The following is a 17875-nucleotide window of genomic DNA, read 5'->3' on the forward strand; positions in this document are numbered from 1 at the left end:
GTTGAAAAGGAGTTGCTACTGTTTCTTCTTCAATTCACAAAACTGTATTTTTCTCCTTTTAGAACCTTTCATATTTTGTGTGTGCTTAGAAGTAATATCAGTTAAGCTTTCCGAGTTATAAAAAGTTTTGACTGATTTTTAATTAATAACATTTATGGATAGCTAAGATAAAGTAATCACGTGCAAGTGTCAGGATTGAGAACCCCATACCCCATGCAGCGTTGCACAACTGGCTAGGTAAATTACTTAAAAATATCTGTCCAAATTGCTATGAACTGTAAAGACACTAATGGGGTAAATCATGCTGTTATTCCATAACTGGCTGAAATTGTCTAAAGCAATAGGAAATTACTTCAAGTAATTACAAAACAAAAGAGAGAATCACACATCAGCATATTACTATAATTTCAGACAAGCCAAAACTACTGGAGAGGACTGCTTGCATATCTTTAGTTTGAGGAATTATGGGTTATCCTCTAGCTTATTTGACTGTTGTGTGTGCTTTCTATTAGACGGTTCTGCAACTTAAATGTTTATAGTGTATGATCTTGATGCGTCTTTTAATCGTATTATTCTAAAAATAGTTATGTTAATCTAACAACCTGTGTTTTCTTAAATCTGGTTTTAAGGAGGTGTTTCTGAATAATTGATAAAGATGCACAGGGCTAAGCTGAAACACTGTGATGAATATGTTTAATCCAAATTAACTGAAAAGTGCATGGCTTGGTTTCTTCTCGTTTTTTGACGACGACAGGAGAAGTAGGAAGTGCCTAATGAAGAAATGAATAGTATTAGCCACTGTTTGATTTTGCTATCCCTTTCTTGTAAGGTTCCTTTGGGCAGGTGAGGGGTCCCCAACCACACTATGGAGGAGCCTATCCAGGAACACCAAATTATGGAAGTCAACCTGGACCACCACCTCCACCAAAACGCTTGGATCCAGACTCCATTCCTAGCCCTGTAAGCTTACTTTGTTCTTACCAGCGTGAACTCTTCCATAGTGTCTTTACATAGAACAGAACTGACAAAGACCAAACCTGAAAACACATTTCTTGTTCCAAAGAAGATCAGTCTGTTTTCCTGCTTACTTGTCTCTTGAATATGCAGCTTCAGCCTCTTTTTATCGATAAGCCCAGAAGCAGTGTTTTTGTTGGTGACTAAAGAAGGGCACTGCATGTGCAAATCAGTGCTCCAATTCCTCAGGTCTTTTTCTGTACTGTATCACATTTCAAGAATCCTTGAGGGCTTTGATCAAGCTTGTTTCTTCATTTCTGGATTCTTGTGTAATGACTTTCCAAGGTGAACTAATTTCAGGTTTTGAGGTGACAATTTATGAACTGTATGGTCCAAGTTTAAACCATGGTTAATAAGAGGTGATTGTAGTGCTTTTCCTTTCCCTTTTCCTATAATCTGTCAAAAAGCTGGTTAGCGTTTTTTTGGGGTCGTTAATTCACAACACTACTTCAGTCAAATATGGACAATTTCTCAAATTTGAATTATATTTCAGAATGGAGGTTCTGAGAAAGGACAAGTGGTGATGTGTAATGATTAGCAATGATGAGTAATATTAAGCCTGGCAGTATTATTGCCATCAATCTACTGTGCTGTTCCTTCCACTGGTGCTGTTCTGTTATTGTCTCAGGTGGCTACAGTTATTTATTTGGTAACAGGAAATCTTTCCAGGGTAGTGTTTACAGTGTACTTCAAAACTGTAAAAATAATTTAGTCTTGAGTTACATCTTAGATCTGGACTGGTGCTGTTCAGTAGTTATTGCTATTCAAAAAATATTACCTGTTTAGGCTCCAAGTTTGTGTAAAGTTTATGACCATATTTTTTTTGTAGAATATAGGAAGTCTTTAATTGCTTGTCTGCTTCTCTTCTCTTCCACTAAATGAGATCTCAAATGGCTTGTGTCAGTTGCCTTCATTTTAGCATGTTCTTAAAGCATAAAATCCCCAATTTCTAACCACAATGAGCACGTCAGCCGTTGCCTCTGTTAGCAATGAGTTCAGAGCTCAAGCCCAATATCCTGGCAAGACTGGCTTTTGGGTCCCTCTATGCTGCAGAAGCTGATGTTTCCTGTTGCATGAACCAATGTCCAAATGTATCTAATTCCAGTGCTACAGGTTTGGGTAGAGAGAAGTAACATTGTTACTTTTTGGTTTATTATTCTCTCTTTTTCTTTTTCTTTTTTTTTTTTTCGTGGCACTCTTACTCTTTATTTTTTTTAAAAAAAGCAACTTAATGAGCTGCCACCCCAGCAGAAACCCAGGCACAGAATAGACCCAGATGCAATTCCTAGTCCAGTAAGTGCTGTATATATGTCAATTGTAGTCTGTGTGTTGGTGACCATCCATGCATGCGTGAAACCTGAACTTCACCTCACTAACCGTTCATTGTTAATCCTTTACCCTTTCCTTGCTGTCTTCTGCTTGCCTTATCAAAATAAGTAACATTACACCATAAGAGGTCGTTAAAATCTACTCTTCTGTGATGAATGGTGAGGCAATAAAAAGCAGACTGTTTCAGAAACAGATCATGAAGAATGTCTCCCCTTCACTTTGTCTGATTTTTAAAATATCTCCTTCATCAGATTCCAACTGGCATTTTCATTGTAAGCCATCAATATAATTGTCCATACAGTGTGTGTTTTGTGTTAACATACACACAGCATGAGCCTTCTTAGCCATGTATTCTACCAGTTTTGAGCAGAATTTGAGTACTGTTCTTGTTGATATACCACTACTGGATGAATGCTTTGAAGTTCTAAAATTACAGATGAACAGTTTTGTTTTGATGTTAGTTCCTAATATAAGTATTCTAGTAGATTAATATGAGGCATGGGGAGCTATAAACATTCTCTCATTATCTGTGCTCATACATAACCATTAAATTTGTATTTGGAAATTTAATGTTTATGTGTAGAGAATCTTACCTAAAGAAAGAAAAAAGCAGCTACCTTTTGGATTGGAAGAAAAAAAACACATTTGACTTTCTATTACACTTGTATCACTTCTTCCTTGTTTAGCCAAAGTTGGTCATATAACAGGTACCAGCGGTGAGACCACAAATGTCACTCAATCTGTAGACTTTTGAAATGGGTCTAGACTTATCCTAGAGTAGTCACTCTCTGATGCTATGAGAGGCTTTCTGCTGGTGACTTGGAATCCTTAGTGAGAGGGTAGAAGCTCTGCTGTTTAAACTTCTGCGTTTCACAATTTACTCTAAGCAGAGGCATGTGTGTTTGGCAAAATAAGATCAGAAGAATGATTGGTAGCTTTAATGCTTTCCTTCAGACACCGGTATGGAAATGCAGTTAAAACTGTGTCCAACTACAATTTTCTGTTCTTAGGCAAAGATCAGTGGATGTTTTAGTCAAGTAAAACTGTTTAGTGCAGTTCCGTTATCTTAAGCATATTTGCATTAATGAAGAATTTGAAATACTGAGAAATTTAAGATTTTTTCTGGCTACGCGAAGTTTAAGCTTGATTCATTGGCAAGTCTTTTGAAACTTCACTTTGTACATCCCCAGAATTCAAATCACAAACTCTTGAGCACCATGGAGTAATGAAGATTTCCGCCTGAGCTTGCAGGCATCTGTCTTTCGGTCAGAGTCACAGTGGTTAGGAATAAAAGCATACTATGAAAACAGTGGGAACATAACAGAAAAGACAAGACAGGTTATCTATCGAACTTCACCCTGAGGCTTACAGAAGCCTCTAATTTTAATTTGGCTAGAACCAGTTTACAGGGAAATACTACCAGAAATTCCTTTCTTGGTCTGTGTTTGCCTTCATGAGTTCAGATCAGACTTTAGAACACAAAATATGCTACTACTCAAAATACTTGGGTAAAAATACTATTTGCAACTTGTAATTTATTGTTAGTCATTAAGTACTATTTGAAATCAAACTGAGAGGTGACTGCTTGACAAGGTTGTTTGCTTTAGACTTCTTATTTTTAGACATAGTAATGCTAGCCTCAGGTCCCCTTTTCACTGCCTGACAGATATAAATCTCGTGTTTTACAGTACTTTGCAACCAAGCTTCCAAATATTAATGTGGTGTTTTCCATCATAGATTCAAGTGATTGAAGATGACAGAAGTAATCGTGGGTCAGAACCATTTGTCACTGGAGTGAGAGGGCAAGTCCCACCTCTTGTTACTACCAATTTCTTGGTCAAGGATCAAGGTAAAATATTTTGTTTTCCTAAACAAACAAACAAACCACAAATCCCAAAGAGGCAGTGAGAAAGCTGTCTGTGTCTTCAAAGGAAAAGTTTGAGGAATTATTTCAGTGGCTGGGGATGTGTGTTTTACCAACAGAAGCTTAGTTTCAAGTCCTGTGTTAATTTAATCTCAATGTAGATTCTCCTGATTGTTTGGTAGCTACTAACCAATTTGCAAGTAAAAAATGTTTTCCAAGGCAGATACCTAAGACCAGTGTTAGCAGGAATATCAGAAAGCAGCAAATGAAGCTTCTTCTGTAGAGTTAAGAATTGAAATTTACTAGTAATATCATTTGAATTGGACTGGGAACTGTATTTTTTTAAATCGTGATAGGTCAATTGGTCCCTGGGCTTCATAGAGAAAGGATATTTCATCTTTTAATTTCCCACACTTTACTGGAGATTTTAAGCACCCTTGAAACTTCAGAATCCGATTCTACAATCATGTGCTTTACTCTACAGCCAAAATTACAGAATCAATCAGTAGAAATGTCTGAGTTTTCTGCCTGTAGTACGTTTTAGTCTGCAAGGAGAGTGAAACAGGAATGCCTGTTTAGAGGTTTAAGTTGATGTGGAGTCAAATTAATCTGTTTTGAGTTAAGGGCTTTTATTATATGTAGTTAATCTTAAAGAGGTATTTTGTTTGGAATTCAAGTTCTGCATAGATTGCAATTAATTGATTGTTTAGATAAGCTCTTAGTTGCTGGCTTAGCAATGCAACAGAAGATACTTTTCTTTCTTTCTTGAATATAAACTTGGCTTGTACTGAAATTTGTGGGGATTTTTTCTTTGTTCCCCAGGTAATGCAAGTCCCCGCTACATAAGATGCACTTCTTACAATATTCCCTGCACCTCAGACATGGCCAAACAGTCCCAAGTTCCCCTAGCTGCTGTCATAAAACCGCTGGCTACTCTACCCCCAGAGGAGGTGAGAACCGTATGCAGAGTTACATGTGCACTGTCTCACTCTGAAGTTGTCAGGAGAATGCTATTTGATGTCAACATTTAACAGATACGTTGAGAAGGAATGTTTAGGTTATGAAGACTGGATAAGCACTGATTCTTCCACAAGCATGTGACAGAGATCTGTAAGGCAGAAGAATGTTGTGTTTAAAACATTTAGTATTTTGATTGCCATGATAATTTCAGCTTTTTTGCAATAACTGTCAAACATTGTGACCAAATGACCAAAATATTAGGATGGTCACAACTTCCAGTTGATCTCAGTTTCTTTCTTGGCCTAACATGTTTAAATGGTTACTAATTACTGATGTTAAGTCTTTTCTAGGGTGTCATGTTGTGGAATTGGATCAGAATGTATCAAGCAGCACTGGTTAAGCTGTCTAATGTGCATGTACATGCACAGCACTGTGTGGGATGACAGTAGAAGACTGAGTACTGGGCACTGCTGAGCTGCGCTTGTATTTCTGTGCAGCACTTACTTCCATCTAGGTGTAATGTGTGGCTAGCTGACCTTTTACCCACTCTGTCCGGTTGTTGAGAAGATGAAAGCTTCAAGAATATTATAGAGTTAGAAATTTTGTAAAATGTTCTGGCTACTGTGTAGTGTTAGCCTACTTGGAGCAGTGGCATAAAGACAAGTATGCTTGTTAAATTTGAATACATGTATTTGCAGTGTTCCGTGCCCTGTTAAACTTAACTTTAGCATCTGCTGAGGAAGGGAGTATCCTCTGGGCTTTTAAGGGTGTTTTTTTGCTGTTGCATTTCATTAATTGAAATTTCATTAATTTCATTTTTGAAAATTGGTTTGTAATAAAACTGAGTTGTGAAGTTAATTCTTGTATTGCTGTATTGTGGCTGGAGTTTAAAAGGAGCACAATAGGAGAATGTGGTCTTTTCTGAGAAACCTGGAGGCTTGTGGAGCTGCACGTTTTCAGAGAAGCTTTACAAACAACTAGTTGTTAGGTTTCCTGATGTGTTTATGCTTTGAACAAATGCTTGTGATATCCAGAAAAAACATGACTAAGTTTGGAAAATTGCCCTGGAGACTCATCAGCTTCTAGCATTGGAAAGTTCTTTATGGCAAGGGCAAACTCCCTGTGGAGGGCTGTTCCAGCGGCCAAGCTCTGAAGGCTCAGCTGTTCAGAGCAGTAAGGCTGTAAATAGGGCTAAAGCTTAATATATCAGTAATGAGAAGACAGATGTCTCATGAAAATACAACATTCAGATAAATCTAGAATATATAAAAATTCAGCACCTGGTTGCCAGATATGCCACCTCTGCCCTATGGTAATGCACAGTTCAGAAAGCAAAACTTGAGGCTTCAGAAAGAAGTATCTGTGCCTGCTGGGAGCGAGTGGTTAGTGACAAGTTACACGCAGCACTGCATGTTTACAGCCCCCTTGTAGTTTGTTTCCGTGTTATTGGGGGAGAGGCTGAGGAAAAAAGCTCATTGTGCAGAAGTACAATACCAACATTGCCTGGCAGTCAGAAAACTTGAAGTTTTGCGTCCTCTGAGGAGGTCAGCCTGGGCAGTAGGAACTGAGAAATGCTGACTTCAAAACCATTGTATCGTCAATAAGTGATTACTGATGTTATACTGAGAGATGTGATGCGTCCGTGGCATGAAGAGGAAGAAAGTGCCTGGAGCATTTGGTCAGCTCCTGCTCAAAGAATATGTTGTCTCTTAAACATGATCAGAGATTTAGGATGGCTGAGAGAATTAAGACTGGACATCTTTAGTGTCAGAAAATTTAAATGTAGTTAAACTTTCTTTTGAGCTAGATTCTTAGTTATGAAGGGTGCTTTGAGCTATGAGCGCAGCTTGTAGCTTGCACGAGTTCTGTCTTAATCATTTTCAAGTGCTTTCTGCTTGTTCTGAAGTTGAGAAGCTGCAGAGCTTGCCATGCATCTTATTCTGGCTTGGCTGCAAAAAAACGTATTATCAGTAATAGTTAAAAAATGGTATCACTACATAACAGTTTTGAGGACTTGTATACAACGGGGTCAAGATAAGCAGAACTTATGGATACAGTGTATTTCATGGTGGACTTCAAAAATAAGTCTTATCAGCTGGAATTTTTTAAGGTAGTCTGGATTCTCTATGTTCTTGAATATATGGAATGTAATGACTGGCTTGTATTTTGTCAAAAAGCTTGCTTTTTACAAAGGAAAAATATGAGACGAAGAGTTGCTTTTGAAATTCCCATGAGGTTATCACAGCCGTTCTTTGCATAGCTTCAGTCTTTTTTGTTCACTTGGGATACATCTGTGCTGTGCAGTGTGGTACTCCTGCTAGAGCTCATGCTCCTCAAGCTGGCTTCTATATAAGGTAGCGCAGCACCATGCAGAAGTACCTGTTTGTGTCGAAGTGGGATAGCCCATTAATGACTACAGCCCACAAAGAACTGCTGTGCTAGAGCTTGATTTGAAAAGCATTTGCAGAATACTTGTTCAGGCTTCCCTCACCCCCTGCACTCTCTCCCACAGCTGCCAAAGTGCTAAATCCTATGCTATGCACAGGGAGATAGTTTTAAGCTCTGCAATATGTGTGGTCACTTCTTTCCTATCATCATGTGACCTTTCTTTTCTTTTCCCCTGCTTCCACAGACTCTTCCTTATTTGGTAGACCATGGAGAATCCGGTCCCGTCCGATGTAATAGGTGCAAGGCTTACATGTGCCCCTTTATGCAATTCATTGAGGGTGGAAGGAGGTTCCAGTGTTGTTTCTGCAGCTGTGTCACTGAGGGTAAGGTTTCTTCTGGAAATTGATCTCTTGGCTCTATTGGAGTCATCTTTGAACAAGCAAATAAATCTTTGTAATGTATACTGTGCTTTACTGTATGTTTAGTCTTGTAAAAAAAAATCCACTATAAAACATGTTCAGTGCTAAGTTCTGAAATTATATTCAAATTAAGTAGGTGTTTATGCATTGCAGTATTATTGTATGGATTTTTAACATGAGGTAGTTGTAACATATTGTATGGTGGTTTGAAAAATTATTTATGCTGTTTTCTTAGGATGTTTCAAACATGTTTCTATGACAGACTGAGATGTAAATCTAGTCAGTAGCATAAGTGAAGGTTTTTTTTTTTTCTCACAAAGCCTGTTTAAACACCTTAGAGATGAGATTGCAGTTAAATCTGCTACAGCTAAATAGGAGTGTTCAATATATGCCGGTTAATCTTGTTTGCTTTTCTAAATTAATATAAAACATACTTCCTTTTAAGTAGAAGTCACTATATGCTGCTCATAACATGACATCTGTAGGTTTGTTTTGAAGGCACAGTGGAATGTAGGGTACAACAAACCATATCGTGATGTTTTGAGTGTTTCATTTGGTAGCAGTGATGGCTTTTAATGGACTCTGTTCTTATCGCAGTTACAGGAAGCTGACGGATTAGAAATGCACAATTTTAAAAAAAACTTTTTTGTCTGGTGATTTTTTTCAGCCTGCATGCATTCCCTATCCCTGCTCATTCAGCAACTATATGAATGACTGTACCTGTAACAACTGAGCAGGGGCAGAAAAGGGAGGGATGCTCAGAGGCTGCTGATATGTTGTTATATGATATATTTCACTGTATATGTGAAAATACAATGTAGTTGTACCGAATGCTTGAGAACAATTTCTGTTTCCTTTGCAAAAACAGTCAGGTAATTAGTTTGTACTGGATGTGTACTTGGAGAGGAGAAGAATGATAGGTGCTTATATATATAGTCTTAATGATATCACTATTTTCTTTAGAACTGTTGAAACTTTGAGTGTTTAGAATAATCATAGAATAATTTAAAGGTAGTGAATACTACCATTACAGATAATCTCATTTTATAGGCAGCTGTAGCTGGAATAGAGTTTGTCACCCTAGCAATTCTACAGGAGAGGCTGTGTCATGGTGGTGTCTGGGGCACGAGGGAGATGCTTTTTTTGTTTCTGAAGCTGACTTTTGTAGGTGAAAATCTAGCTTAACTCCTAGCTTAACCTTCTGATGCCTGGTACCAACACAAAAGTACTGGGCATTGAGCATGTGGTTACGCTTTCGATGCCTGCTTAATGCTTTACAATCCACTCTAAGAAGTACCCCATATTCTGACAAAGGGATTATTATAGCAATCTCTGCACCCAAGAGTGCCTAGAAGGCTTTACTCTGTGCAGCATGGGAAGGGAAGGAAAAAGCTAACTCATATAGCAAAATAAGGAGCTCAATCTTTTGGTAAGCCTGAATTGAGACAGTAATGTTGTAGCCTGTAGATTGCCTCTAACTCTATTGTAAGTCGTCTGTTACCTCTTGTACAGATTGTTATGTTTTTCCTTTGGACTAAATCCTTCAGAAGAATCCTAAGAGCATGTTGTAGTGACATTTCTGATATGAAATGTAAAATGAGAATGTAAAGGAGATTCATGAAAAGTACGATAGTGACTATGCAGTGTGCCACCTGGTGCATGAGGCAAACTGGAAGCAGTTTGTCTATTTCTAGGCTTTAATGATGCTCTCAAATTACGTGAGTATTTTTAGTAATACTTGTATGCTAGCACAGAGCACTGCTACCAAATGAAACACAGAGTGCTAGCTAGCTTTCCTGGAGTTTTATTTGAAAGAGCTATTGTCATGTTAGCGCTCTAGTCACAGTATTTATCATGGGCATGTCACTGACCTTAAAAGTTTTTTCCTTCCCCAGTGCCACCTCATTACTTCCAGCATTTGGATCACACTGGAAAGCGAGTAGACTTCTATGACCGACCTGAGTTATCACTGGGGTCTTACGAGTTTCTAGCAACAGTTGACTATTGCAAGGTACAGTAGTATGTGTTTATTATTGTATTTTGTTTTGCTTTTAAATAAAAAGCCTGTTTTCCTGAGAGTGACATGATTTGTCTGGGACTGCTTTCTAGCTGGCAGGGATAATTAATAACATTAATCCGACTCACTTCATATGTGTCAGATAATGTGCTTGTCTGCTTGCTTCCTGAAGTAGAGGAAGTCTTGATCACACGTGACATAATAGAATTTTATTATGGCTGCCTGTGTCATTCTTTTCTAGAGCTATATAAGCAGCTGTAGCTGCTATTAAACTTAGCAGTTCTGCAGGAGGGACTCTCTTGCAGTATTCCTTGGGGCAGAACGAGAATGTGGGAGAGATTCAAGAAAAGTACAATAGTAACTATGCAATGTGCCACCTGTTGCCTAAGGCAAACTTTTACCTATTGAACTTCATTGCCAAATACAGCCATAGTGGTTAAAAGCATAACAATAGTGTGGAAATCTATATTGTCAGAGCTGGTTCACTTTTAAATAAAGTATTTAAATAATTAACTTCTAAGAAATAGGAAAAATACGTACAAGATGTTTATTAAAGCAAATTACATCTCTGCTGAAATAAATGCTGGGGAAATAGATGCCTAAATTTTGCAACTTTACACTGATTACCCTCTGATGCCTCAGCTTTACTTTGAGTCAAGAGAAAAACCAATTACCTTGCTTCTAACAGCATAAGAAGCATTTTTAATTCAAGCAAGATGTGGTCTTCCTAGCTTTTTTGAAAGTTCTTCTGTTTTGCTTTTGTTCGATGTGTTTCTCCCAGTATGCCCTATAGACTTCAGAAAACTGTTGACCGAAACAAGTTTTTCTTTCCCAAAGCAAAGCTAATATTTATGTAGAAGGGAGAGGAAAATCTTTTGCCTTGTTTTGATGAAATCACTTATAACAAATCTGGTCAGATTCCTAAGTCTTGAGAACTGGCAGGAAACTTCCCTGTCTACTCTCCCTGTCTGGCCTAGTCATGTAAATGAATGATTTAGTTGTTACTAACCTGTTCTTCACTGAGCTATGGCAAAATCAGTCTAGGGCATGTAATACTGGTCCATTACAAGCACAGTATGCTTAGATATCTGTTACTTGGGCAGGGATGGGAGAATGATCTGAAGAAACTATTACTGCTCATAAGGAGAAAAGTATATGAAAAGCTATTAGAGTTTTGATCACCATTCATTTGTCCGTGTTACAGAGCTGTTATGTGGGCTGCATTATGTGGCCGTAATATGTCTTCTTCCCTCTTCCACAGAATAACAAGTTTCCCAGTCCACCGGCTTTCATTTTCATGATTGATGTGTCTTACAATGCTGTGAAGAGTGGCTTAGTGAGGCTAATATGTGAGGAATTAAAGTCACTCCTAGATTACCTGCCCAGGTAGGTATATTGTATACTACCGTAGCCAGTCAAAATGGGAGAAACTGTCGCTTTTTCCCTTTAAAAAAAGCTAGGAAAAAAAAAAATTAATAATCCTGTCAAGCTTTTATTCAACAAGGCCAAGCAGAACATCTTTCTGGATACATTTCTAGCTGAAAATAAATTTTTCTTCCTTGCATTTTTCCCTTATCTCTTATTTTATTGGGTTCTATGTAATGATTTCACTATCTAATTAGATGAAGAAGGCAAGTGTGTCTCTTACAGGGAAGGCAACATGGAGGAATCAGCCATTCGAGTAGGCTTCGTCACCTACAACAAAGTGTTACACTTCTATAACGTGAAGAGCTCACTGGCACAGCCACAAATGATGGTTGTCTCAGACGTGGCAGATATGTTTGTGCCACTCCTTGATGGTTTCCTGGTGAATGTGAATGAGTCCAGGACAGTTATTGCCAGGTAACAAAATTTGGTTTACAATGTGTGTAGTAAATGTCTGGTTTGGTAGTCTCAAATGTTGCTTTTACAAGTGTTACATTCACTGCTTATTTGTCATGTTATTCAGCTAGAAGTCATTCCATGTATTTTAACTTCTTATACTCTTTGAGATTAAGCTCGCAAAGTAGGATGGAAAAATTCATGGGGTAGGGGTGTATTTTTCATAATCCAACTTGGCAGGGGGTGTGTATAAGGGGATTTAGTGCTGAAGGGCGTTTCAGGGTAGGGGGGGAACAAAATACAACTAAAATGATACAGGGTGAAAGCAGTAAGAATACTGAATCACTTTCTTTAAGGCAACTGCCTAAATAACTGTAAACTGAGACAACAATGGTGTCTAATTTTGGTTCTGTGGAGAAAATTGAATGAGAGGTGCAGAAGATAAAATCTAGAGGGAAGAAAGAGAAATTAGCAAAGTTTTGGCAAACTGTTTAACATGATGCTTAAACTGTAATTAAACTATGGTGTGTAGCTAACTATGTTTGGGAAACTAGATCTGCCACTGCATGTTTTAAAGAAAATTTCTAGTCTGTTTTGTAGTGCATTAACAAGCATAAATAAAAAGCCTATGGATTAACACTATTAATCTTTGAATAGTACACAGGATGTTTAGCAAACAGAGGCCAAGTGTCGCTAGGCTTTCCTAAGAGTTTATGTACCAATATATACTGGAATATATTAAAAGAGCAGGACTACAGAAGAGCTATTTGAGTAGGCATCAGTTGAGGCTATACAGCAAGCACTGAGAATTTGGATGAGAGAAGCCAATGAAGAATGACAGACACTTTTTTCGCAGATAAACAACGAGATGCCAAATACTGTAAAAGTGATGCTAATTTACAAGACATGTTAGGGACTTCTACTTAAACCATCTCAGTCTCATAGGTCATCAACTGCAACTGTGGCTTTTCCAACTAAATGGAATCTTGAATTCCTCCTTTTTCTTGTTCTTTGCTAGTTTACTGGAGCAGATTCCAGAAATGTTTGCAGACACAAGAGAAACAGAAACTGTGTTTGCACCTGTGATTCAAGCAGGACTGGAGGCACTGAAGGTTAGTAAATGCATCATCATGGTAAACTGTTTTCAGTCTGAGGACTCTGAAGTTCATAGTCTGCTAACATGTGCTACTAAGACGATGCTAAAGCTTTTCATAAGTCTCCTTGTGGTAGGTGCACTACGTGTAGGGAGTACTTGCCTCGTTCTTCAAGCACGTGTACCTCTGGTTCTGTGTAGCTATCTATTATTCTCTACCCATTTTTTTAAAATAATTTTTGCTCGAAGTACAAGACGTGGCTTAATCTCAGTTACCTGGCTGGATTTGCTTTGAACAGTTTACTGAGCCTAAAAAAAAACCCAAAACCACAAAGAAAACCCTTCAACATTAAAACCAGGCTCTGAAGTCTGTCATGTCTCATTGAGGAGTTCTGTAGCATGGTATCTTTCTAATCCTGTGCTTGAAGTTCTGGTATAATCTTAAGGAGAGAATGCAGTCTGTTGAAGTTGTCCATACCAATGTGCTAACAAAGTAAACCTTTCCTAAAGTTCTTCTGTTCTAGTACTTCATCCAGATACCTGCGTGTATGATCTAACTCCAACTTGTATATACTTATCGAACTGATTGCCTGTATGATTCCATCAAAACTGTTCATATAGCTCTATTTGTCTGTCATATAAGTCCTTAGAAGTCTCTCTTTAACTCAGTCTTCATAACAATTGTTCAATCAAGAAATAATATAAATTACTAATTGTTTACATACTGCATGTATCAGAAAATAACCTACTAAACATTGGCTAGTGTTGACATAGGTTATTGATTTAAAATTAATGATCTGTTGAAGCTCAGATTACAAAATCCTTTCCTATTTCTGTGACTCTTTCACACAAAGTCAGTAGCTGCAAATCAGAGAAGGTGGCAGTCTAGCAGAGTCTAGTTTGTCCTGCTTACTGCTCTGTCTTCCTTGGAGCCAGTCCTTTTCTCCCTGCTGTGAAACTAGAACAGGTCCAGTAGAACTGGAACTTACTTTTCTGTAAGCTGTGCTCCCTGTGTTGGATACCACTGAAGTAGCCAAGTGATCACTGAGCGTGTGTGTCTGATAGAGTGCCTTCCTGACTTGAAGCAGTGAAGTAATGAGGATGCGTGAATGCTTGTTCTTGAATCAGTCTCCCTTACAATTTTTATAAATGTTTCTAATCTGTGCTATTACACGTGCTTTCTTGCAGGCAGCTGAGTGTGCTGGGAAGCTCTTTGTTTTCCACACCTCTCTGCCCATCGCAGAGGCCCCAGGGAAGTTAAAGAACAGGGATGATAAGAAACTGATTAACACAGACAAGGAGAAGGTAATAATGACTTGCGTGATGCTTATGTTACAGGTCTATATTGTACTCTTTATGGGATAAAATAACTCTGCAGCAACATTAAAAAAATTTCAAGAGTAGTGCGTAATGTAACCATCCCAGCTAATATCTTCTAACATTGCACTTCTGTTCTCAAGCAGAGCTGTGTAGACTTGACATCATAAGGATAGCTCTGGTATGAGAACAAGAAGAGATAGATCTAGATTCTTATACAGGATAAAAAACCATAGCGGGGTCAAGGTAAATGTGCTGAACTTGCAATTAAAGTAAGATGTGTAGTAATTTTCATAATATTCAACAGTTCTTCAAAGGCAGTGGTCAGGAAGAATTTATATGATCCTAATTTCCCTGAAGAGAGACTTAAAAGTATAGAAGTGTATTGCCTGGGATTACAAACTGGATCTCACTTTCCTTTTCTTACTACAGTCTTCTGATCTCATCTCTGACTTCCTTTCTTAGACTTTGTTTCAACCACAGACAAGCTTTTACAACAACTTGGCCAAGGACTGTGTGGCCCAGGGCTGCTGTGTGGATCTGTTCCTATTTCCAAACCAGTATTTGGATGTGGCGACACTAGGTGTAGTAACTTACCAAACGGGAGGCTCCATTTATAAGTATGCGTATTTCCAGGTGAGAGTGACATTGGCTCAGACTGGTGTTTGGTCTAAATAAGAATTACTGTTTAGAGTTCTTTTTCATAGTACTTCTTTGGAAATAAATTGCTACTTAAATTTCAAGATTTTCACCAAAATCATTTTGTTAGCTATATGTCTTTACACAAAATACCTCTATTAATAACAAACAACAACAAGAAAAGCTATACATTGAGTGCTGTGCGATGGCTGATTTTTAGAGTAAGACTGCAGGAGATAGTATCTGGTTTTAAATTACTTTATGCTTTATGAAGCAGCTCTGATTTATGAGAATATGAAACTAAATTATTGCTTGTGTTCTAGCTGGAGACAGACCAGGATAGGTTCCTGAATGACTTGAGAAGAGATGTCCAGAAAGAAGTGGGATTCGATGCTGTAATGAGAGTGCGCACAAGCACAGGTGGGTGTTACCATGAAAAGTCTTAATAAATTGACCACTTCAAGCATGTTGTATGGGAAGTAACAGATTTTTCCCTAATTTAAAGCACCTTGAGATTAGGCTGTGCAAAAAGTTCTGCTAAAGTTTTGAAATTATTTTTGTCGAGACTGAGCAAAGATCCCTCCTGAAATCTGTCAAGATAACTTGTCACCGATGACAGGATTTTCAGGGCTCCAAAGGCTGTCTTATTTTTCTTTTGAAAATCGTGGTTCATGTTGGGGTTTTTCCTTTTTTAGGTATTCGAGCAACTGACTTTTTTGGAGCTTTCTATATGAGCAACACCACTGATGTAGAGATGGCAGGTTTGGACTGTGATAAAACAATCACAGTGGAATTCAAGCATGATGACAAACTGAGTGAAGACAGCGGTGCACTCCTTCAGGTGAGGGGGATTGCTTTCTACGAGAAGTGAGCTGACAATTTGGAATTGTCAGCAAAACTGTCAAGGCAGAACCAAATCTCAACTGGGGAGAGTGCCAGTTGCAGAAGAGGATGAGGTCGCTTTGAACTGATTAGACACTCCTTCAAGGAGCTGTTCGTTTTTTCTTTCTGCCCCTTAATATACCCTTAACCTTTCAACATGTATGTTCTCAGGGTGATCTAGACTGCTTCAAACTACAGTCTGTTTTCCAAGACCAGTTCCGTTAATACAAACTGCTAATATTGCTGGTTATCTTTCATTGAGCCTGATTCTTAGCATATACTTTTACCTTATTGTGCAAGTCTTTTACATAATTACGTTATTATTTTAGGCACCTGAGTCCTAATTTCTAATGAAGTATATTAAAACTCTGCCTTTCTTATTGTAGCAGGACCTAATTTTTCTATATCCTGGCGTTTTTGTCTCCTACAGTGTGCTCTGTTATATACAAGTTGTGCAGGACAGCGACGACTCCGCATTCACAACCTCTCCCTAAACTGTTGCACGCAGCTTGCTGACCTCTATCGAAACTGTGAGACAGACACGCTCATCAATTACTTGGCTAAATATGGTAAGGGTAAATATGGTAACAAGAATTGCAACCTTTAACTGCTTTGAAATGTCCTTTGTCATCCAATGATACCTGTTTATTTTCTTTGCATGGAATGTCAGGTGATAATTCTGATACTTCAGTCATTTATGGGAAAGAGCATAAAGCTATGATAATAGTATTGTCGCTCAGGACAAGACGTACCGATAGAGAGTGTAGGCTTATCCTTCGTACAAATTCTTGTCTAATTTTTTTTAATAGGGGTTTGTATTGACAGATGTGTGAATTCATCCTTGTATTTATTTTTGGACTGTTTTAGTTCATTCTTTAACTGTTCCAGAATTTTGCTCCAGGAATAGGAAATGGTGGCCTTTGCTCATAGATCTGGGTTAAAAATCATACTTTTATGCATTGTACCCTATTCACCCTTTCTAGTTTGCAGTAAAAGCCTACAAATCCAGCAGAGATTTAGAGTTGTGTATGTTTATTGCCTTTAAAATGTAAGAAACGGTCCATTTTCAGTCCATTAAAGAAAGATGGCCAGTCCATGAAAGGAGTTTTTATAGTACCCCATGTTTTCAAGTGTGTTTGAAATACATGGGAGATAGAGAGTTGAAGAATATGTAATAAAACAGTAAATGAACGCCTTCAGATCTTCAGTAGGAATGTATTATCTCTTTCCCACAAGTTTGAAGGGGAAGGAAAAAGACTTCCAAAAGCAATAGTTGTTTAGATTTACTTTGTGGAAGTAGCATTGGGTTTTTTACTGTTTGTGACCAATCACTTGATAGCTGTCCATCTCTTTCCTCTTTCCTTTGCAGCGTACCGTGGAGTTCTGAGTAGTCCAGTAAAGACTGTACGAGATGCACTGATCAACCAGTGTGCCCAAATCCTAGCTTGCTATCGAAAGAACTGTGCTAGTCCCTCTTCTGCTGGCCAGGTAAACTCTGATGCCTTCACTTGAATCACAGGCTCGGGTATTAGGAGGTGGTGATATCTTCTTTGTACTTAACCTACTCAAAATAAGTCAGTTGCTTTTCTCAGCAGAAATTTGCAAAGAGAATACTTGGAAGTAGAGAGACTGCAAATAAAACTATAGTTGCGAGTGGCTTCTTGGACATCTGTCTGGAGCCCAGAAAGCACTGCCTGCTCCAGCAAAAAGTTCTATGTTATTTTTACATGTCCATGATATAGTTAGACTGTCAGCTTTCACTGCTCACAGCTGTACCACACTTTGTTGGTTCGTGCAAGCCTAGTTTTATCAAACATAAGCTTATTGAGCAAGTCAACTCACTGACTTTTGTCTGCTTGTGACTTGTAGCTGATCCTCCCTGAATGCATGAAGCTGCTTCCTGTGTACTTGAATTGTGTGTTGAAGAGTGACGTTCTTCAGCCTGGTCCAGAGGTCACAACAGATGACCGTGCCTACATTCGTCAGTTAGTCACATCCATGGATGTGGCAGAAACAAATGTTTTCTTTTATCCCAGGCTTTTGCCTCTGGTAAGCAATTCAAGATATTCTTACCACTGAGACTTGCTGTTGTCTTGACTCATTGTAAGGACTGGCATTTCTATTTTAGCAAG

The 17875-nt window shown here is 38.3% G+C and overlaps 1 protein-coding gene across 3 annotated transcripts in view; it reads left to right on the plus strand.

Annotated features, from left to right (window-relative positions):
* The window catches only part of SEC24C (SEC24 homolog C, COPII component), a 40076-nt gene that overhangs the window by 17821 nt on the left and 4380 nt on the right, over nt 1-17875 (plus strand). For 2 of the 3 annotated variants that reach the window (XM_086616463.1, XM_086616464.1), the window contains 16 exons: nt 830-960; nt 2239-2307; nt 4081-4192; nt 5030-5157; nt 7800-7938; nt 9870-9985; nt 11253-11377; nt 11642-11833; nt 12831-12924; nt 14094-14210; nt 14688-14858; nt 15185-15281; nt 15557-15702; nt 16174-16312; nt 17113-17231; nt 17613-17792. In XM_086616463.1, the coding sequence (XP_086472589.1) occupies nt 830-960; nt 2239-2307; nt 4081-4192; nt 5030-5157; nt 7800-7938; nt 9870-9985; nt 11253-11377; nt 11642-11833; nt 12831-12924; nt 14094-14210; nt 14688-14858; nt 15185-15281; nt 15557-15702; nt 16174-16312; nt 17113-17231; nt 17613-17792 (2075 nt within the window). The remainder of the gene's footprint in view (nt 1-829; nt 961-2238; nt 2308-4080; nt 4193-5029; nt 5158-7799; nt 7939-9869; nt 9986-11252; nt 11378-11641; nt 11834-12830; nt 12925-14093; nt 14211-14687; nt 14859-15184; nt 15282-15556; nt 15703-16173; nt 16313-17112; nt 17232-17612; nt 17793-17875) is intronic. The other variant, XM_086616465.1, reaches the window with a different exon arrangement.

This window comes from Tauraco erythrolophus, chromosome 9, assembly GCF_009769465.1.
Source record: "Tauraco erythrolophus isolate bTauEry1 chromosome 9, bTauEry1.pri, whole genome shotgun sequence".
Taxonomy (NCBI): Eukaryota; Metazoa; Chordata; class Aves; order Musophagiformes; family Musophagidae; genus Tauraco; species Tauraco erythrolophus.